The sequence below is a fragment of the Callithrix jacchus genome, chromosome 8, assembly GCF_049354715.1.
Source record: "Callithrix jacchus isolate 240 chromosome 8, calJac240_pri, whole genome shotgun sequence".
Classification (NCBI taxonomy): Eukaryota; Metazoa; Chordata; class Mammalia; order Primates; family Cebidae; genus Callithrix; species Callithrix jacchus.
The window spans coordinates 32,071,304-32,094,673 of record NC_133509.1 but is presented as its reverse complement, the minus strand read 5'-3'; the positions used below and the strand labels follow the sequence as shown (position 1 = coordinate 32,094,673).

Sequence of the window (23,370 nt, the reverse complement as noted above, 5' to 3'; positions counted from 1 at the left end):
AGTGAGACCCTGTCTCAAAAAAAAAAAAAAAAATGATGATAATTGTATAAAGTCTAAGGACTTCCTCTATTTTTCTTTCTTTTTTTTTTTTTTGAGACAGAGTTTCGTGGCTGTTACCCAGGCTGGAGTGCAGTGGCACGATCTCGGCTCACCGCAACCTCTGCCTCCTCACCGCAACCTCTGCCTCCTGGATTCAGGCAATTCTCCTGCCTCAGCCTCCTGAGTAGCTGGGATTACAGGCACGTGCCACCATGCCCAGCTAATTTTTTGTATTTTTAGTAGAGATGGGGTTTCATCATGTTGACCTGGATGGTCTTGATCTCTTGACCTCGTGATCCACCCACCTCGGCCTCCCAAAGTGCTGGGATTATAGGCTTGAGCCACCATGCCCGGCCTTTTTTCTAATAGTGTTTTCAATAAAATTTTCAACTTTTTTATAACAGCATGTCATTTTATACTTACAAGTGCTTTTATTATTTATTTATTTATTGAGACAGAGTCTCACTCTGTTTTCCAGGCTGGAGTTCAGTGCCGTGAGCATGGCTCACTGCAACTCTCCGCTTCCCGGATTCAAGCGATCCTCCCCTCAACCTCCCGAGTAGCTGGGACTACAGGCATGCACCACCACACATGGCTAATTTTGCATTTTTAGTAGAGATGGGGTTTCAACATATTGGCCAGGCTAGTCTTGAACTCCTGGCCTCCAGTGATCTACCTGCCTCGGCTTCCAAAATTGCTGGGATAACAAGCATGAGTCACTGTGCCCGGCTGCATTGAAATTTTTGAGAACAATGATTTAGATACACAAATTTGACAAGTGTAAACAAAAGAAAACACAGTAAGTCAAAAAAGAAGAAAATTATAAAGCAAAACTGTATTTAAAAAATGAATTTTCATTGGGGTCAGTGATGCATGCCTATAATCTCAGCTACTCAGAAGGCTAAGGCAGGAAGATGAATTGAGCCCAGGAGTTTGAATCTAGCCAGTCAGCATAGCAAGACACTGTCTTTCTCTCTCTTTCTCTGTTTTTTTCTTTTGAGACAAGGTCTTACCCTGTTGCTCCGGCTGGAGTGCAGTGGCACAATCATGGCTCACTGCAGCCTCGAACTTCTGTTCTTAAGCAATCCTGCTGACTCAACCACCCAAGGAGGTGGGGCTACAGGAACATGCCTCCATGCCCAGCTAACTTTTGTGTCTTTTGTAGAGATGGGGATTCACCATATTGCCCAGGCTGGTCTTTAACTCCTGAGCTCAAGCAATCCACCTGCCTCGGCCTCCCAAAGTCTTAGGATTATAGGTGTGGGCCACTGTGCCAGGCCACCTGTCTCTTAAATAACTAAAATAAAATAAATTTTCCTTATGACTAAATAGTTTTTACTCTATGGAAAGCAAAGATGAATAAACATTAGAATTCCTTTTTTTTTTTTTTTGAGACAGGGTCTCACTCTGTTGCCCAGGCTGGAGTGCAGTGGCCCAATCTTGGCTTACTGCAACCTCCACCTCCTGGGTTCAAGTGATTCTTGAGCCTCAACCTCCCAAATAGCTGGAATTACAGGGATACACCAACGGGCTTTGCTAATTTTTGTATTTTTAATAGAGACATGGTTTTACCATATTGGTCAGGTGAGAGACTCACTTGAACCCAGGAGGCGGAAGGTATAGTGAGCTGAGATCTCACCACTGCACTCCAGCCTGGGCAGCAAAGCAAGACTCTGTCTTAAAAAAAAAAAGAAAGAAAAAAAATTGAATAGTATATTTAGGCCCAGATAGAATTAAAAAATATTTTTATAAAAGAAATGAAAATCATCATAAGAATCTAGGTAAATATGCTTCAATATATACAAATAAAGACCTTTTGTGTCAAGTTGTATAAAGTTGCACAATACAAAATCAACACACACACAAATCAGTCATATTTCTATGCACTGCCAAGAAGTCTAAAAGGAAAATTAAGAAAACAGTTTGATTTACGACATCAAAATAGTAAAATGCTTAGGAATAAATTTAACCAACGCAGCACAAGACCTGTGCACTGAAAACTGCAAAACATTGCTGAAAGGAATTAAAGATGACCTAAATAAATGGAAAGACATCGCACATTCATGGATTGAAAGACTTGATATTAAGATGCTCTCTAAAGTGATCTACATACAGTCTTTTTTTTTTTTTCAGACAAGGTCTTGGTCTGCCACCCAGGCTGGAATGCAATGGCACAGTCTCAGAATCTCAGCTCCCTGCAGCCTCTACCTCCTGGACTCAAGTGATCCTCCCACTTCAGCTTCCCAAGTAATAGGGACTACAGGTGCACGGCACCACATGTTGCTAGTTTTTGTATTTTTTGTAGAGATGGGGTTTTGTCATGTTGCCCAGCTGGTATCAAAATCCTGGGTTCCAGTGATCTGCCTACCTTTGCCTCCCAAAATGCTGGGATTACAGGCATGAGCCACGTACCTGGTCAATTTTTTAATTTTATTTTTTTCAGAGATAGGGCTCACCCAAGCTAGAGTGCAGTGGAACAATCATAGCTCACCATAACCTTGAACTCTTGGGCTCAAGCAATCCTTCCACCTCAGCATCCAGAGTAGCAGAGGCTACAGGCTTGTGCTAACATGCCTAGCTAATTTTTAAATTTTTTTGTAGAGATAGGGTTTTGCTACGTTGCCCAGGCTGGTCTTGAACTCCTGGCCTCACGTGATCCTCTTGCCTTGGCCCCACAAAATGCTGGAATTATAGGTGTAAGCTACTGTACCTAGCCACAAGTCCTTTTAAAATATCATTGCCTTTTTAGTAGAAATGGAAAAGCATATCCTACAATAAAATTATAAGGGATCATGAATAGCTAAAATAATCTTAAAGATGAATGAAGTTGAAAGACTCAATTTACAATTTCAAAACTTACTACAAAGTTACAGCAATCAATACAGTATGATACTGGCATAATATAGACATATGATAGACATATAAATAAATGTAACAGAACTGATAATCCAGAAATAAATCCACATATCTGTGGTCAGTAGATTTTTGACAAGAATACCAAGAATGTTCAATGGGAAATGAAGAGTCTTCAATAAATGGTACTCGGACAACTGGTATCCACACACAAAAGAATGAAGTTAGACCTTACCTCAAACCATATACAAAAACTAACTTTAAATGGATGAAAGACCTAAATATAACAACTAAACCTATGAAAGTCTTAGAACAAAACATAGGGGCAAATCTTCATGACCATGATTTTGGCACTAGTTTCTTAGATATGATACCCAAATTATGAACAAAAACAAAAATCAGATAAAATGGATCTCATCAAAATTAAAAACTTTTGTGCATGAAAGAACACTATCAAAAGTGAAAAGACAACCCATAGACTGTGTAAAAATATTTGCAAATCATAAATTTGATTACTCTACTAAACATACAAAAATTAGCCTGGCGTGGTGGCTTGTGCCTGTAATCCCAGCTACTCGGGATCTCCGGCTGAGGCAGGAGAATTGCTTGAACCAGGGAGTCAGAGGATGCAGTGAGCCAAGATTATGCCACGGCACTCCAGCCTGGTGACAGAGAGAGACTCCATCTCAAAAAATAAAATAAAATAAAATAAAATAAAAACTCAACAACCAAGACAAATAACCCAATATACAAACTGGCAAAGAGCTGGGTCTGGTGGTTCATACCTATAATCCCAGTGCTTTTGGGTGGCCAAGACAGGAGGATTGTTTGAGGCCAGGAGTTGGAGACCAGCAAGGGCAAGACAGCAAGACCCCATCTCCAAAGAAGCTACAAAATAAATACATACATTAGCCAGGCATGGTAGGATATATCTGTAGCCATAGCTACTTGTGAAGCTGAGGCAGGAAGACTGCTTGAGCCCAGGAGTTTGAGGCTGCTGCAAGTTAATGACTGTCCCACTGTACTCTGGCCTGGGTGACAAAGCTAGACTCTGTCTCTAAAAATAAATTTTAAAAGAAGACAAAGGACTTGAAAGGATAATTCTCCAAAGAGGATATACAAATGGCTAAAAAGTACACAAAAAAGGTACTCAATGTCATTAGTGAAATGCAAATCAAAACCACAAGGAGAGACTACTTCATATGCACTACATGGTGGAATGAATGAATGAATGAATGAATGGAGAGAGGGAGGGAGGGAGGGAAGGAAGGAAGGACGGACAGACTGATGAGCATGTGAAGAAATTGGAACTCTTATACATTGCTGGTGGGGATGTAAAATGGTACAGCTGTTGTGGAAAATGGTTTGGCAGTTCCTCAAAAAACCAAACATAGAACTATCATACAATTCAGCAATTTTACCTCTAGGTACATACCCCCAAAATTAAAAACAAGTGTTCAATAAAACTTGTACATAAATGTTTATAGAAGTTCTATTCAATAGCAAAAAAAAAAAAACTCCACATGTACCATCAACAGATGAATAAACAAAGTAAAATGTATCTATACAACTGAATATTATCCAGCCATAAAAAGAGATAAAATACTGAAACATGCTACATGTTACACCACGGTCAGTGAACTTTGAAAAAATTATGCTAAATAAAAGAAGCCAGACACAAAAGGCCACATATTGTATGGTTCCGTTTTGTTTTTTGAGATGGAGTCTTGCTCTGTCACCCAGGGTGGAGTGCAGTGGCGTGGCCTCCGCTCACTGCAACCTCCAACTCCCAGGTTCAAGTGATTCTACTGCCTCAGTCTCCCAAGTAGCTGGGATTACAGGTACATGCCACCACACCTGGCTAATTTTTGTACTTTTAATAGAGACGGGGTTTCACCATGTTTGTCAGGATGGTCTTGATCTCCTGACCTCATGATCCACCCACCTCATCCTCCCAAGGTGCTGGGATTACAGGTATAAGCCACTGAGCCTGGCCATCTGACTCCAAAGAGTCACCTATTTTGGATATTTAATATAAAAGGAATAGAGAGAAAAAAGCAAATTAGTGGTTGCCAGGTGCTATGGGTAGGAGAGAATAGAGTTTTCTTTCAGGGTGATGAAAATGTTCTGGAACTAGAGTGGTGATAGTTTGTACAACTTTGTGAATGTACTAAATGCCACTGAATGCCATTTTGGTGAATTTTATGTGTAACATCACAACAAAAAATTATTTTTAATTAAAAACACCTTTTGTATAAAAAGCATAATAAGGTCTTATATCAGGGAAGACAATAGAAGACAAAAACTGTGATATATCTGAATTATCTATAAAGATTTGATATGGGGCTGGGCATGGTGGCTCACACTTGTAATCCCAGCATTTGGGGAGGCTGAGGCAGGAGGATCGTGTGAGCCCAGGAGTTCAATACCAGTCTCAACAACAGAGCAAGACTTCATCTTTACAAAAAAAAATTTAAAAATTACCCAGGTGTGATGACACACACCTGCGGCCTTAGCTACTTAGGAGGCTGAGGAGGGAGGATCACTTGAACCCAGGAAGTCTAGGTTGCAGTGAGCCATGACTGCACACCACTGCACTCCAAGCCTGGGTGACAGAGTAAGACCTTGTCTCAAAAAAAAAAAAAAAAAAAGAAAAGAAACAAAGAAAAGAGTTGATACAAATAAATAGGACCAATCTACAAAGTGCTCAGGCTAAGTCCTCAAAACTGATACACAGATTATATACCAAGAAATAATTACAATAAAATTCCTCACAGAAAAATAGGCCATCAAAAAGTAAATGCTTATTAAAACACTTTTAAGGAAACTTTATATTCTAAATATGTATTAAAAGCAATAAAAATCAGTGTGACCAAGCCACAGAGAAACTGCTAAACTTAAATAACTCCAGTGACACAGTAAAACTGTTCTAGAGAACAATCTGACAATATATAACAGGAGCTATAAAGCTAGTCAAATGCTTTGACCCAGTAATTTCATTCTGAAGACTATATTTTAAAAGGAACACCCAAAGTAGGAGGAAGAGGAAATAACTGGGTGTGTGGGGGGGAGTAATCATGACAGCTACAACAAGAAAATATCAAATGATCTAAACAATAAGAGATGTGTGTAAAGGTTTGCAGTGCAATGTGAAAGAAAAAAAAGGAATGAAAAAGAAACAGTAATAGAGGAGACTTAAGTAAACTATTATTGCCTAAGCACAACAGAATATATGTATGTATATGTATACATATGTGTGTGTATGTATGTATATATATTAATAAAAATTTAAATTATGTAAAATTTGTAATTCCAGCACTTTGGGGGGCTGAGGAGGGTGGATCATAAGGTCAGGAGTTCAAGACCAGCTGGACCAAAATGGTGAAACTCTGTCTTTATTAAGAAAAAATACAAAAAAATGTAGCCGGGCGTGGTGGCACGCACATGTAATCCCAGCTACTTGAAAGGCTGAGGCAGGAGAATCACTTGAACGTGAGTGGCAGAGGTTGCAGTGAGCCAAGATTGTGCCACTGCTCTCCCGCCTGGGCAACAGAGCAAGACTCCGTCAAAAAAACAAAAAAAGAAATAATGTCAAAGTAAATCACAAAACTGTGCATGCACTGATTTGAACTCTCTATATACATTAGTGATACATGGAAAAGAATTTGGAGTGAGGGTTTAAAACTCAATAGGCTGTTTTCTTTTCTTTTTCCTTTTTTTGAAACCCTCCTGGGTTCAAGCCATTCTCCTGCCTTAGCCTCCCAAGTAGCTGGGACTACAGGCATGAGCCACCCACCATGCCTAGATTCTTTTCAAAATCATTGTGAAGTGATAATTTCCTAGCAATTATTTCCAATCACCTTCTTTACCCAAATATCAGCTAAAAATATATACAAGTAAGGCAACAATTTTAAAAATGTATAGAATAAGTTTAGAAGAAAATCTTGGCCAGGCACAGTAGCTTACACCTGTAATCCTAGCACTTTGGGAGGTTGAGGTGGGCAAATCACCTGAAATCAGGAGTTCAAGACCAGAATGGCCAACATGGTGAAACTCCATCTCTACTAAAAAATCCAAAAATTAGCAGGGCATGGTGGTACACAGCTGTGATCCCAGCTACTCAGAAGGATGAGGCAGGAGAATTGCTTGAACCCAGGAGATAGAGGTTGCAGTGAGCTGAGATTGTACCACTGCACTCCTGCCTGGGCAACAGAGCAAGATTCCATCTCAAAACATTTTTTTAAAAAAGAAGAAAATCTTAAATGATCAAATTGAGATATTTTATTTGTTATGCTCTTAGTGTACACCTCTTCTTGTTGAGATGTAAGTTTTCAAGCCAATCTCCCAACCCAATTTTGAGGAAATATTTTTTCATTCTATTTAAAATGTTGGCTAAATCCTTGTAATAAAAATATTTTTCATACAATATTTTGGTCAAGATACACAGATATGCTTTAAAATATATAGGAATTTTCTATTTGAAGAAAATAGAAAAAAATTCAAGAAAGAAAAAAAAATTCAAGAAAGGAAAGCCAATTAAATTCATGCAAACTATGCATTCATATATATGAATAAATTTGCATAACTGTTACAAGACCAACAAAAATACCTTGAATAGGCCAGGTGTGGTGGGTCATGCCTGTAATCCCAGCACTTTGTGAGGCTAAGGCAGGAGGATCACTTTAACCCAGGAGTTCAAGACCAGCCTGGGCAACAAAGTGAGACCCCGTCTCTAAAAATAAATAAATAAAATATCTTAAATAAATTCACAAATATAACATTGTTCAATTATTAGCTTATAAGCAACCTTTCTACAAATAATTGCCTAACTAGTGCTCTGCACAGTTGCTACCATAGACAGAAGCCATCATAAAAACCAAAGACATGATCCTACTTCCGGTGATTGACAAAAATTAAAAATAAATAAACCAAAGACAAACCAAAGCTTTTAAAGATTGTATATTCAGAATTTTTTTTTTCTTTTCCCTGTCACACTTTGGGAATCTATTCAGAATTGATGGTAGGAAGATGTCATGAAAAGCAGAACCAGGGAAAAGTCCAGTTTAACAAAGCTGATCTAAGGCACACTCTCCTGCTTCAAATTCTACTACCAGAATTTTTTCTTATACTTCTAACATCCAAATGAAGAAAACTCCAATTGAAGGGACTGGAGCAGGAAGCAGTATTGAGCAATCCACTAGGACAGTCTCCCTGCAGTATATGCTTCTACCAGAATGTTCCATTTTTCAAAACTATTTATCTTCTCTCCTTCCTCATCGAAGTAACCAAAGTTTTCATTTGTTAGCCTAACAAAATATATCTTTTCTCATTTCTCCAAAGAAGTTTATATTCATAAGAACTGCATTTTCTTAAAAAGTCAACTCACCTGAAATTTATTATTTAACAATGGAGAACATGAGAACCTTTTTAAAGTTTTCTTTAAAATAGTATCTATCCATTTAAAACCTACATTTCCTTTAAATTTTGACACTTTCATACCTTCTCTTTAAATATATATAACTTCACTATACATTTATTAAAGATCAGAATAATGAAGACCTTAATTCAAATTACATTTAAAGAAATGTTTTTAGCATAATATTCATCAATTGATTCTTACTTTGCTTCAATTTATGGAAATCACTGAGTCTATCCTTGGTAGCCTGCTTTAGTATATCTGTTTGAATTCTGGGTTCATTGTCCAAGTTTGAGCCTGGAATTAAATGCTGAAGAGGAATGGAAGGGTTCTGTTTTGAAGTACCAGGGTTTCCATTGTGGTTTACATGTGAATCTGTGGAATAAAAACATCAAATTAAAAGAATTAAATTTAATCTTTAAAGATGAATTTCACAAGATCTGTTTTAGAAAGCTAAGACACACACTTGTTTAACATTGGGTAGCCACAGAGCTCTTTTTAAAAAAAAAAAAAAAAAGCTTTACTCTCATTTCTTTAATCAAATCTTATGATCTATGTGATTTTAGCTGTGGGAGGTTTACTGATCATTCCCAGGTAACTGTCTCCACTAATGGTTATAAACTCACTCACCAGAAACATATAGAGTAGAAATCCATAGATCAGTATAGCAATGATACCCATATCTTTTCCTTCCTCCAAATTCCATATCTCTATCAGAAATCTCCAAAATCCAGTAAGGCTTTTGAAATTTCTATTCTCTAAGTCATCTTCATCTATATAGTGACTTACAAGTGTTGACTCTTGATTCTTTCTTAGCATTATCTACTGGATACCACCTCGCTTTCCCCCACCTCCCTTTTTATCCTCATCAAAGACTTCAATTTTGGATTCAAAACATCCTATGCCACTCTGACATTTTTCCTTTCCATCATCTCCCTTAAGCGAGTCTCTTCAATCATATCCTCATTTTAGGGAAATGTTTCTATAAAATTGAATGAGTGTCCAGAGAATAAATAGATTCGTAAGTACAAAGTAAAGAGTTTAATATAGGTGGGCATAGTAATTTATAGAAGGCCTCTATGAGATAAATTTGAACACACTTTGAAGAAGCTAAACCTGTATAGCAGGCAGAGAGGAAAGGGAATATAGCCCGAAGTGGCACAATAAATAATACTTCTGTTCTTAAGAAAAAGACTGTAAAAAAATTTCAGATGATTATTTCTCTCTGAGCTTTTACTAGTCTTAAAACATATATAACATTACTTCAAAGAAAAGATTCTATTTCACTACATTGCTTGGTGATATATTTCATACATTATATAACTGCACAGGAATAGTAAATTGGTTTTCAAATGGAATTATAAGAAGAGTTCATACCTGGAGGCATATTTGGGGAGAGAGGTTGTCCAGTTGGAAGATGGGAGATTGCTTGATGACTTTCCTGTTGAGAAACTGAAATGGGAGGCTTTCTTAAAGCTACAAGAAAAAAATAAATCCGTATTACTCCCACTGATACTACGATTTCTAAAAAAAAAACCACCATGAGGGCCGGGTGCAGTGGCTCATGCCTGTAATCCCAGCACTTTGGGAGGCTGAGGTGGATGGATCATGAGGTCAGGAGTTTTAAGACCAGCCTGGCCAAGATGGTAAAACCCCATCGCCACCAAAAATACAAAAATTAGCCGGGTGCGGTGGCAGATGCCTGTAATCCCAGCTACTCGGGAAACTGAGGCAGGAGAATCGCTTAAACTTGGGTGGCAGAGGTTGCAGTGAGCCAAGATCATGCCACTGCACTCTAGCCTGAGGACAAAGTGAGACTCTGTCTCAAAAACAAACAAACAAATAAAAATCCCACCATGAATCAATTTACATTGCACTAATTCTATGATGTGTATTCTAATTTTGTAATCCTTATAGTTGGAATGCTAATTTATTTACAGTTAGTAATTGATACACTGTACCATCCATCACAGTTTTTTTGTTTGTTTGTTTGTTTTTGAGATGGAGTCTCACTCTGTTACCCAGGCTGGAGTGCAATGGCGTGATCTTGGCTCACTGCAACCTCTGCCTCCTGGGTTCAAGTGATTTGCCTTGCCTCAGCCTCCCAAGTAGCGGGAATTACAGGTGCCTGCCACCGTGCCTGGCCAATTTTTGTATTTTTCGTAGAGATGGGGTTTCTCCATGTTGGTCATGCTGGTCTCGAACTCCTGACCTCAGGTGATCCTCCTGCCTCAGCCTCCCAAAGTGCAGGAATTACAGGCATGCCCAGCCCCATCACAGATTTTTTTGACCAATAACTGACCAGAATATAAGCTCCATGACACTATAAACTTTGTCTTCATCACCACTATATTCCCAACACATTTGAACAGTGTCTAGCATGTAAGAGAAGTTTAACAAAGATTTGATAAATAAATGAAATAGGCCAGGCTTGGTGGCTCATGCCTATAATCTCAGCACTTTGGGAGGCTGAGGTGGGAGGATCACAAGGTCAGGAGTTCGAGAACAGCTTGGCTAACAAGGTAAAACTCCATCTCTACTAAAAATACATGGTCATTATTAGTCATATTTCGGTTTTATTTAAAATCTGAGTAAGAATAAATATGACTAATCCAATGACATGAGTTTTTATTCTGAAGACAGAACATTTAAGTTTTGTGCAAAGATGTACATACTTATAGTTGGGACTTTCTTCTCTCTTAGGAAATGAAATCAACAGGAAAAAAAATGGTTTTTCACTCACTACCACTCACTCCATTTTATCTCTGGGCAGCTTAACATGACAGAGGCATGAGTGAAGAAGGAAACCAGAAAGAAAGAAAGAAAGAAAACAAATAAACAAAAAAAAACAGAAAGCCCATCTATAAGATATGTCTGTGACACCTAAGTTTTAGAGGAATACAATGTGTCACAGACACAATGCTATATGTTTTCATTTAATATAATGGAAGTGGTCACTGCATGGAGGAGAGCTGCAAAAAGCTACACAACCTGCTTGAGACTATAGGATGAACAAATAAATAAACTTTTATTGTTTTAAGCCACTGCAATTTGGGGGTTGTCTGTTAATACATCACAGTCTAGTTAATCCTAACTAGTAAATATACTTGGGCAATTATTATTATCACTTTTGAGAGGGGGTCTCTCTCTGTCACCCAGGCTGGTTCAGTGGTGTGATTTGGCTCATTGCAACCTCCACCTCCTGGGTTCACCGATTCTCCTGCCTCAGCCTCCCAAGTAGCTGCGATTACAGGTGAGGACCACTCTGCCCAGCTAATTTTTGTATTTTTAGTAGAGACAAGGTTTCATCATGTTGGTCAGGCTGGTCTCAAACTCCTGACCTCAAGTGATCCACCAACCTCGGCCTCTCAAAATGCTGGGGTTGCAGGCATTGAGCCACCACACCCAGCCTGAGTTATTTTTATAATCATTAAAACTTTATTTCAATGATTATATTTCATTTATTATTACATCGTTTTCTAAACTTAAGGACCCCCAACATTTTAAATTCACTCTAAGAACACACACCACTCAAATTTACAGAAAGTTGAAGTTTTCTGAATCTCACTGTGCTCCTATATTCTTATGCCTACTGCCATCTGCAATACCACCACCCACTTCTGCACACAGAATAGCTAAATAACTACAATCAACAAATGTCTTAAAAGAGCAGGACTTTGCCAACTTTAACAATACAATTTTGATTTGCTAACAGACCCTGAGGACAGTAAGCATCTGGTAGATACATTTGGAAACAGAAGGCAATGATAATCTACAAACTTGTTGATGATCATTTTTGGAGTCTAGCTGAGCCCAGCTCTAAACAAACCAGAAGACAGAGAGGGATTCCTCCATTATTAAAAAAGAAGCAATCATTGATATCCTTAGCTTTATATAATAATGCTTCTTGCTCAAGAACAAAGTTACTGTTTGAGGCAAAACTGATTTTAGATACATAGAACAAAGCAAGATTAAAAAGGGCCCTTATAAAACACTCAGAAGAGTTTAGAACTGAGATAACAGCAATACAGTAGCACTATGGAACCCATATAAGTATATGTATATATGTTTTTTCTTCTTCCTCTTTTTTTAAGACAGCGTCTCACTCTGTCACCCAGGCTGAAGTGCAGTGATATGATCTTGGCTCACTGCCGCCTTTGCCTCCCAGGCTCAAGCAATCCTTCTACCTCAGCCTCCGAAGAAGCTGGGACTAGATACATGCCAACACACTTGATTCCTTTTTAAATTTTTTGTAGAGATGAGCTCTCACTTTATTGCCCAGTCTGGTATTGAACTCCTGAGTTCAAGCAGTCTGCCTCAACTTCCCAAAGTGCTGGGATTACAGGCCTTAGCCATTGTGCTCGGCCTAAAAATATACTTTTTAATATTGTGTTCCTATAGAAAACTTAGAAATACAAAAAATGCAAATAAATTAAAATTTAACTGTAGTACTACCACTTAAAGACAACCACTGTTATCATCTGGAGAGTATCTCTCTAGTATGTTTTATTTTTTATTTCTGTACATTACACTGTATAACTTAAAATTAGGATTATATCATATACACTATTTTATAATCTTATTTTTATTTCATACATATTTTCTATGTCATTCCATTTTTTTCTACAATATTACCAAATGATAGTGCTGAATCAAAACTCTCAATTTTATAGCTTTGGCTAGAGAGATGTGGGTAAAGAATTGCTACAACAGGCCGGTGCGGTGGCTCCTGCCTGTAATCCTAGCACTTTGAAAGACAAAGGCATGTGAGTCACTTGTGGCCAGGAGTGTGACCAGCCTGACAAACATAGCAAAACCCCATCTCTACTAAAAATATAAAATATTTCACCAGGCGTGGTGGCACATGCCTATAATCATGAGAATTGCTGGAACCTGGGAGGTGGAGGTTGCAATGAGCTGAGATCATGCCACTGCACTCCAGCCTGGGTGGCAGAGTCACAAGGACTTTTATTTTTATTTTTTACTTTCTGAGATAGGGCTTTGCTCTGTTGTCCAAGCTGGAAGGCAATGGCAGAATTATGGCTTACTGCATCTTCAACTTCCTGAGCTCATGTGATTCTCCCACCTCAGCTGCCCAAGTAGCTGGGACCACAGACTTGCCCTACCACATTGGGCTAATTTTTTATTTTTAGTGGCCCAGGCTGATCTCAAACTCCTGGCCTCAAGCAATTACCCGCTTGGCTTCCCAAAGCGCTGGGGTTATAGGCATGAGCCCTGACACCCAGCTCCCAAAAACTTTAGAGCCCCATAAACTGTAACAACTTAACTGGTTGGTGGACAGACATTTACTAACATAGGAAAAAACAGTGTGTATCCTGTAAACACTTTGATTTCTATGACTTTGATTTTTACTTCGCCTTTTGTTTACTTTCCTGTTTTTGTTTCCTTGAAAAATTCCTCTTAGAAAACTCCAGCATTGTTTTTGTTGAACTAAGGGGAAAGGTATTTATTTATAACTAGGATAAGAAATACTTATAGAGGACTTCCCAGAGGCCAGAAGTAATAGTTATAAGCCCATAAATATAAACACCTACTATATACCTACAAAAATTTAAAAAAGAAGTAATTAGGCCAGGTACAGTTGCTCATGCCTGTAATTCCTGCACTTTGGGAGGCCAAGGCAGGTGGATCATGAGGTCAAGAGATGGAGACCATCCTGGCCAATATGGTAAAACCCTGTGTCTACTAAAAACTCAAAAATTAGCTGGGTGTGGTGGCAGGCACCTGTAGTCCCAGCTACTGTGGAGGCTGAGACAGGAGAATTGCTTGAACCTGGGAGGTGGAGGTTGCAATGAGCAGAGCTCATGCCACAGCACTCCAGCCTGGCAACAGAGCAAGACTCTGTCTCAAAAAAAAAAAAAAAAGAACTATTAAACTTACCCTCCAATTTTGTACAGGAGATACTTGTGTATACACATACAAGTATGTCTTTTTTTTCCTCTACAAAAATGAGATTACGTTATACTTGCTTTCTTGTAATCTGTTTTCTATTTATTTATTTAGAAAGAAAGAGAAAGAGAAAGGGGGAGAGAGAACAGGAGTCTTGCTCTATTGCCCAGGCTGGAATGCAATCTGAAAATAGGTATTAAAAACCTCTTTTATGCTGATAATTGTGCTTAACAGCAGAGACAGGAAGGAATAAGGGAAGAAAATAACAAACAGCCAACCAATATTTCATTTAAGTCTGTGAAATGCTATGCAAATGCTAAAGAGTGATTTACATCCAATTATGTGGTCACTTTCAAAACAGGTGTAATGTGATACTGAGAAAAATGTATATTCTGTGGACCTGGGGTGAAGAATTCTATAAATATTCACTGAGTTTACTTGTTCCAGGTCTGAGTTCAAATCATAGATGTCCCTGTTAATTTTCTATCTCACTGATCCGTCGAATATTAACAATATGGTGTCAAAGTCTCCCGCTATTATTGTGTGGGAGTCCAAGTATCTTTATAAGTCATTAAGAACTTGTCTTACATATCTGGGTGTTCCTATATTGGGTGCATATATATTTATGATCATTGACTCCTGTTGTTGCATTGATGCTTTTACCATTATGTAATGTCCTTCTTTGTTTCTTTTAGTCTTTGTTACTAATAAAGTCTATTTTGTCAGAGATGAAAGTTACAACTCTTTTTTTTTTTGCTCTCCATGTGATTGGTAAGTCTTCCACCAACCCTTTGTTTTGACTCTTTGTATGTCCTTGCTTGTGAGATGGATCTGGATACAGTGTACCGGTGGGTTTTGACTTTTTATTCAATTTGCCTGTCTGTGTCTTTGATTAGGGCATTTAATCCATTTAAATTTAGGATTAATATTGATATTTTTGAGTTTAATATTGTCGTTTAATGCTAGCTGGTTATTTTGCCCATTAGTTGATATAGAGTCCTCATTATGAAGATACTCTTTATATTTTGGTTAGTTTTTGGGATGACTGATACTGGTTGTTCCTTTCTGTGTATAGTGCTTCTTTCAGAAGCTCTTGTAAAGCAGGCCTGGTGGTGACGAAATCTCTGAGTGCTTGCTTGTTTGTGAAAAATTTTATTTTTCCTTCATTTATGAAGCTTAGTTTGGCTGGATATGAGATTCTGGGTTGAAAATTCTTTTCTTTGAGGATAATGAATATTGACCCTCACTCTCTTCTAGTTTGTGGGGTTTCTGCTGAGAGATCTGCTGTGAGTCTGACAGGCTTCCCTTTATGGGTAACCTGACCTTTCTCTCTAGCTGCCCTTAGAATTTTATTTCAACCCTGGTGAATCTAATGATTATGTGTCTTGGGGTTGCTCTACTTGAGGAATATCTTTGTGGTGTTCTCTGTATTACCTGGAGTTGAGTATTGTCCTGCCTTACTAGGTTAGGAAAGTTTTCCTGAATAATATCCTGAAGAATATTTTCCAGCTTGGATTCATTCTCTTCATGACATTCAGACACACCTATCAAACGTAAATTAGGTCTTTCCACATAGTTCCATATTTCTTGGAGATTTTGCTCATTCCTTTTTACTCTTTCTTCTCTAATCTTGTCTTCTCGTTTCATATCAATAAGTTGGTCTTTGACCTCTGATGTCCTTTATTCCATTTGATCAATTCAACTGTTAAAACCTGTACATACTTCTCGGAGTTCCTGTATTGTATTCTTCAGTTCCATTGATTCACTTATATTCTTCTCTAAATTGTCTATTCTCGTTAGGATTTCGTCAAACCTTTTTCCAATGTTCTTAGTTTCTTTACATTGGGCTAGAACATGTTCTTTTAACTCACAGAAGTTTCTTATTATCCACCTTCTAAAGCCTAATTCTGTCAATGGAATGCACTCGTTCTCCATTGGACCTTGTTCCTTTGTTGATGATGAACTGTGATCCCCTGTAGAGGGAGAGGCATTCTGATTTTGGGTATTCTCAGCCGTTTTACGCTGGTTTCTTCCCATCATTGTAAATTTATCCACCTGTCGTCTTTGTAATTACTTTTTTTTTTTGTAAAGACTTTTTTTTTTTTGAGACGGAGTTTTGTTCTTGTTACCCAGGCTGGAGTGCAATGGCACGATCTCGGCTCACTGCAACCTCTGCCTCCTGGGTTCAGGCAATTCTCCTGCCTCAGCCTCCTGAGTAGCTGGGATTACAGGCACGCACCACTGTGCCCGGCTAATTTTTTTTGTATTTTTAGTAGAGACGGGGTTTCATCATGTTGACCAGGATGGTCTCAATCTCTCGACCTCGTGATCCACCCGTCTCGGCCTCCCAAAGTGCTGGGATTACAGGCTTGAGCCACTGCGCCCGGCCTAGACTTTCAAATTAGGTCTCTGAGTGGGCGTCCAACTTATTGATTCCCAGTGCCAAAATCTGAGCAACACTCTGCACCACCTAAAACAGTGGCGTTAAGATTCACGGTGCTTTTCTGCCCAGGAATCTCCAGTCTGGCTTCCTTTTTCAATCAGCTGAATAGGCGACTCTGCCTTTGCGGAGCTCCAAACGTCAACCAAAAGGGGACCCAGTCCCGTTTACTCTGCACCAAGAACCGCTGTGCCGAGGTGCCGGCAAAACTGCCACGCCTGCCACAAGAGTAGCATTGGCGACCTGTGGGGCTCCTCTGCTGGGAATCTCCTGGTCTGTGAGCAACAAAAATTTGTCTGAAGGTGTGGCATCCTCTCGTTCTCTGTGCTTTCACTGGGAGCTACAATCCTGAACTGCTACTAATCAGCCATCTTGGATCTCTCCATTTGTTTTCTATTTAGTTAAAAAAAAAATCACAGATACAGATTCGGTACAGTGGCTCATGTCTGTAATCCCAATACTTTGGGAAGCCAAGGCAGGAAGAACATTTGACCCCAGGAGTTTGAGACCAGCCTGGGAAACCTAGCAAGACTTTGTCTCTATTAAAAGTAAAAACAATTAGCCAGGTGTGGTGGCACACATCTGTAATCCGGCTACGCAGGAAGCTGAGATGGGAGATCACTTGAGCCCAGCAGTCTAGGGCTACAGTAAGTCACGATCACACAGTGCACTCCAGCCTGGGTGACAGAGGGAAACACTGTCTTAAAAAACAAAAACAAAAAACAACATAGATATCTTTGTATGCCAATAAATACAGCTCAACATCACCCTTTTTAATGGCTACATATTATATTTTTATGAATGTAACAAATTTAATGAACCCTCCCTGTAAGATTTCCATGGTTTTCAATTTATCATTATAAACAATTTATGATGAGCATTCTTTTTCTCTCTCTCTTTTTTTTTTTTTTTTAAGAGGTCTTGCTGTTACTCAGGCTGGAGTGCATCAGTGTGATCATGGCTGACTGGAGCACCAATCTCCCTGGCTCAAGCAGTCCTCCCATCTCAATCTCCTGAGTAGCTGGCACCACAGGCATGTGACACTACACCTGCTAAAAAAATTTTTTTTGTAGAAACAAGGTCTCACTATGTTGTCCAGGCTATTTTTGAACACCTGTGCTCAAGCCATCTTCCTGACCTGGCCTCCCAAAGTGCTGGGATTACAGGCATGAGTCACTGTGCCCAGGCTATAAATCTTCAGATAAGAAAGTGCTAAGTCAATTTAAGAATACTCCTCAAACAAATTAAGAAAAAACCAGTGACAAATGTGAGCTTGAAAACAATGACAGTGTGGGGAAAATTAGATGCAGAGTAGGCTGCAAACAATATAATGACAATGATTTACAAGATTAAAGCAGCTCTTGGCCAGGTATAGTGGCTCACACCTGTAATCTCAGCATGTTGGGAGGCCAAGGTGGGCGGATCACGAGGTCGGGAGTTCAGACCAGCATGGTCAACATGGTGAAACCCTGTCTCTACTAAAAATACAAAAATTAGCTGGGTGTGATGGTGTGTGTTTGTAATCCCAGCTATTTAGGAGCCTGAGGCAGGAGACTTGCTTGAACTCAGGAGGTGGAGGTTGCAGTGAACTGAGATCATGCCACTGCACACTACCCTGGGCAACAGAGTGAGACTCTGTCTCAAAATAAAATAAAATAAAAATAAATAAATAAATAAATAGAGCAGCTCTCTTTATATTTTAACCTAGTCCTCTTCATTGAAGACCACGCCTGTAATCCCAGCAGTTTGGGAGGCCAAGGTGGGCAGATCATGAGGTCAGAAGTTCTAGACCAGCCTGGCCAACATGGTGAAACCCCATTTCTATTAAAAATACAAAAATTGGCCAGGCATGGTGGTGGGCACCTGTAATCCCAGCTACTCGGGAGGCTGAGGCAGGAGAATTGCTTGAACCTGGGAGAATCACTTGAACCTGGGATGCAGAGGTTGCAGTGAGCTGAGACTGTACCACTGCACTCCAGCCTGGGTGATAAGAACAGGACTCTGTCTCAAAAACAAAACAAAACAAAACAAAACAAAACAGGATTAATCATCCTCCACTTCTCTATTAAGCTTCAGTTGCAGCCTCTACTCTGAGAGCCAAAAAAGAATTGACCCTGCCTTTTCCTCTCATTTTCTTTCTTTTCTTTCTTTTTTTTGACATGGAGTCTCACTCAGCTGCCTAGGCTGGAGTTCAGTGGCATGATCTTGGCTCATTGCAACCACCGTCTCCCGGGTTCAAGCGATTCTCCTATCTCAGCTTCCCGAGGGATTACAGGCACCTGCCATTATGCCTGGCTATTTTTTGTATTTTAGTAGTGAAGGGGTTTCACCATGTTGGCCAGGTTGGTCTTGAACTCCTGACCTCAAGTGATCCGCCCGCCTCAGCCTCCCAAAGTGCTGGGATTACAGACATAAGCCACCATGCCTGGCCTCACTTTCTTACTCTAACAACAGGGCTATAATCTCCAAAACCATTGAGACTTCCAGTTTCCTGACTAGCAGGGCTTCATGATCAAGTGCCTATGACAATAGAGAAGGAGTATGGCACTGATAAGCAGTGGTCCTCAACTCTGGCTGCATTCTAATATTACAGATACCACCCCTGACATACTGAATATGGGAATGGCACATAGATTTCTGTACTTATTGAAAGCTCCAAAGGTGGTTCTATTGCACAGCCAAGAGAATAAAAGAATAAAAAACATGAGCTTTGGAGTTAGACCAGATTTTCTCTTTTAGAGAGTCAAATCATGGCTCTGTAATTTATTAACTATATAACTCTGGGTTAGTTTCTACTTTTTCTAAGCCTCAACCCTCATCTATAAAATAGAGATGATGCCATTTACCCTGCATGATCAATGTGGGGACTAAGTGAGAATATTTTCCTCTGGATTATGAGGCAAGCCTAGCAAATAGTTGGTGATCACTACATATTGCAGTATTTAGAGCTGTCAAAGTAAAGTATCCTTAGAATGAAAAAGAATCTAAGATTTAGCTTGAGAAAACAATCTGATTAGTTTTACAATTTACATGTAAAACTAATCCATTTATTGACCGGCTATGATCCATTTACCGAGCCTCTTGATTATATGGTTGACTCACACGTCAGAGTCCTGATGAATATTTACTTGAACTCCCGACCTCAGGTGATCTGCCCGCCTTGGCCTCCAAAGTGCTTGGATTACAGGCATGAGCTGCCACGCCTGGCCTGCATATTTACTTATAGTAACGTTTTTGGAAAGTTACTGAAACTTAGATTAGCAGTTGACCATAAAAACTTCTAGAAAGAGATGAAGTAATATTAATCATCTGAAGCATGAACATTAAATACAAACAATGATATAACATTCTTTCTTTGCTCTGTGTACATGAACAGATACAACACACTTTAAATTTGCTCAAATACTGGTTAATGGGACCATCTCAGCCCTCCATGAAATACAGGTAAACATCTACATACAGTATTTAAAATGATGTTCTAAAATGGCTCCTGAGACATGGTCTGTGAATTGTTGAGTTTCCTTTAAACTTTGAGATCAATTTATTTAATTTAAAAAGGACAATATGAACTTCCACTGCTAGAAATGACATACTAACTAGTATTGGATTTACTCTACCCTAAACAATTATAAAGGTAGACAAAATACATGAGGCAGCTGTTTGTAAGCATTGTACCACCATCAGCACAAGACCGTGATCTTAAAAGAAGGGATATATATGAATAGATAGTCTTTATAAGCAGAGAAGACAGAGATCATCAGAGTTTGGCCTGCTGAGGTGGCTAGAATTTGCAGGAAAGAATATTACAGAGGAGGAAGTAGTATGGGATGAAACAGAGGACAGAAATCTGTATGGGAAGTTCCCTGTGGGTCTTTGGCCAAGCCCCAGGTTGTGTATGCACAAGGTGAGACTCATAAATGTAATACTCATAAAGTATAAAATAAAATTACTAGATATACAAAAAAAAAAAAGCAGAGAATGACCCATAATCAAGGGGAAAAAAAAAGGAATCAGGGCCGGGCACAGTGGCTCAAGCCTGTAATCCCAGCACTTTGGGAGGCTGAGGTGGGTGGATCACGAGGTCAAGCGATCAAGACTATCCTGGTCAACATGGTGAAACCCCATCTCTACTAAAAATACAAAAAATTAGCTGGGCATGGTGGCGTGTGCCTGTAATCCCAGCTACTCAGGAGGCTGAGGCAGGAGAATTGCCTGAACCCAGGAGGCGGAGGTTGCGGTGAGCCGAGATCATGCCATTGAACTCCAGCCTGGGTAACAAGAGGGAAACTCTGTCTCAAAAAAAAAAAAAAGAAAAAAAGGAATCAACAGAAACAAATGGAGAGGGATCAACTTGTGAAAATTAGCAGACAAGACCTTATGAACAACTGTTTATATATATATGTATGTATATATGCATATGTGTACACATATGCCTGTATATGTATATATGTGTGTGGGTGTGTATATATATGTTCAAGGATTTAAAGAAAAATGTGGGAACATCTGGTAGAGAAATGGGAAGTAAAAAAAGAACCAAATGGAACTCCTGGAATTGAAAGTACGACATCTAAAATGAAATATATACTGAATGGGCTTAAAAGCAGACTAAACACTGTCAAAAATGGGGTCAATGAATTTGAAGACAAATCAAAGACATTAAACAAACTGAAGGAGAAAAGGTATTACAAAAATACTAAACAGAACTTCAGTGGTGTGTGGGATAATATCAAGCAGTCTAAAATGTATGCAACTCAGCAGAGCACGGTGGCTCATGCCTATAATCCCAGCACTTTGGGAGGTTGAGAGGGGCAGATTACTTGAGGTTAGGAGTTTGAAACCAGCCTGGCCAACATGGTGAAACCCCATCTCTACTAAAAAATACAAGAAAAAAAAATTGCTGGGCATAGTGATACACGCCTGTTATTCCAGCTACTTGGGAGTCTTAGGTGGGAGGATCACCTGAACCCAGGAGGCAGAGGTTGCAGTAAGCCAGTATCACACCAGTACACCTCAGCATGGGTAACAAAGCGATACTCCATCATAAATAAGTAAGTAAGTATATAACTTGAGTCTTAGAAGGATAAAAAAAAGAATTTTAAAATTTGAATAATACTTGACCTGAATAAATGCTGAAATTTCCAAATTTGGTGAAAAGCATCAACCCACAAATCTAAGAACCTCAGAGAACCCTAAGCAGGATAAATACAAAAAAAAAAAACCATACAAAGGCACATCTTAGTCAAATTGATAAAAATTAAAGATAAAGGGAAAATCTTAAAAGCATCTAGAGAAAAAATATACACTAACAAAAGAGAACAAAAGAAAGATGGTTGACTTAGAAACAGTGGAGGCCAGGAGATAGTTGAAACTGCATCTTGAACATGCTGAATGAATGCCCTCAACCCATCAGCCTACATTTCTATATCTGGCAAAAATAGCCTTCAAAAATGAAGATGAAATAAAGATATTTTCAGATAAACAAGTTGAAAAATTCACACTAGAAGACCTGCACTTCTTGAAATGTTAAAGGAAGTTCTTCAGGCCGAGGGGAAATGATAATCAAAGTAGGAATTTTAATCTATAGGAAGGATTCAAGTTTCCTTTATAACAGGGATATGAAAACTTTTTCTTGAGACAGAGTCTTACTCTGACGTCCACGCTGGAGTGCAGTGGCATGATCTTGGCTCATTGCAACCTTGCTTCCCCGGTTCAAGCGATTCTCCTGTCTCAGCTTCCTGAGTAGCTGGGATTACAGGTGTCCGCCACTGAGCCCAGGTAAATTTTTTTTTTTTTTTGTATTTTTAGTAGAGATGGGGTTTCACCATGTTGGTCAGGCTGGTCTCAAACTCCTGATCTCAGATCATCTGCCTGCCTCAGCCTCCCAAAGTGCTGGGATTACAGATGTGAGCCACCACACCCAGCTGAAAACTTTTTCTTAAAGGGCCAGATAGTAAGTGTTTCAGGCTTGTGGGCCTTACTAAATTCAGCTGTTCTAGCAAAAAAGCAGCCATAGGCAATATATAAACAAATGAGTATGTCTATATTTCAGTAAAATTTTATTTATTAAAACAAGTGGCCACCTGGTAGTTTGCTGATGTCTGTTTTATAAGATAGCTAAGAAAAAATTTTAATTACAATTTTAATATCGAGACTAATTTATGATTTTAAAATTTTTATAACTTAGATTTTTGCCTGAGAGTGCTTTTAGAAAAATAATCTCTACCAAAAATAGAAATGATTAACTACAATGCTTCCTTAAAACATAATCTTTTTTTTTTGACAGGGTCTTGTTCTGTTGCCTAGACCGAAGTACAGTTGTACAGTGACATGATTATAGCACACTGTATCCTTGGATTTCTGGCCGCAAGCAATCTTCTCACTTCGGCCTCCCAAACTGTAGGAATTACAGGTGTGAGCCGCTGTACCTGGCCTTAAGACATAATCTTCCTATCTTTTTTCCTCCTCTCACATATCACTATAATTACTTCCCTTTAATTTTACTTTTGTTCACCAAAGTCACATTCTGTTGACCAGGCTGGAATAAAATGGTGCCATCACAGTTTACTGCAGCGTAAATTCCCCGTGCTCAAGTGATTCTCTCACCTCAGCCTCCCAAGTAGCTGGGACTACAGGCATGTGCCACCATGCATGGCTAATTTTGGTATTTTTTTCTGTCTCATATTATGTTGTCTAGACTGATCTCAAACTCCTG

General features: G+C 39.0%; 1 protein-coding gene across 17 annotated transcripts in view; it reads right to left on the bottom strand.

Annotated features, from left to right (window-relative positions):
* Positions 1-23,370, bottom strand: part of GOLM2 (golgi membrane protein 2) — a 130,813-nt gene that overhangs the window by 37,762 nt on the left and 69,681 nt on the right. For 3 of the 17 annotated variants that reach the window (XR_013520917.1, XR_013520918.1, XM_054239575.2), the window contains exons 7-9: positions 9,686-9,784; positions 8,513-8,683; positions 3,678-3,780 (exon numbers count right to left, since the gene is read on the bottom strand). Coding sequence is in view for 11 of the 17 variants with exons in the window: in XM_054239575.2 (XP_054095550.1) it covers positions 3,678-3,780; positions 8,513-8,683; positions 9,686-9,784 (373 nt within the window). In the remaining 6 variants the exon portion in view is untranslated. Of the gene's footprint in view, positions 1-1,636; positions 1,717-3,677; positions 3,781-8,512; positions 8,684-9,685; positions 9,785-23,370 lie in introns of all 17 variants that reach the window. The other 14 variants (XM_017976809.4, XM_017976812.4, XM_078334151.1 and 11 more) reach the window with 7 other exon arrangements.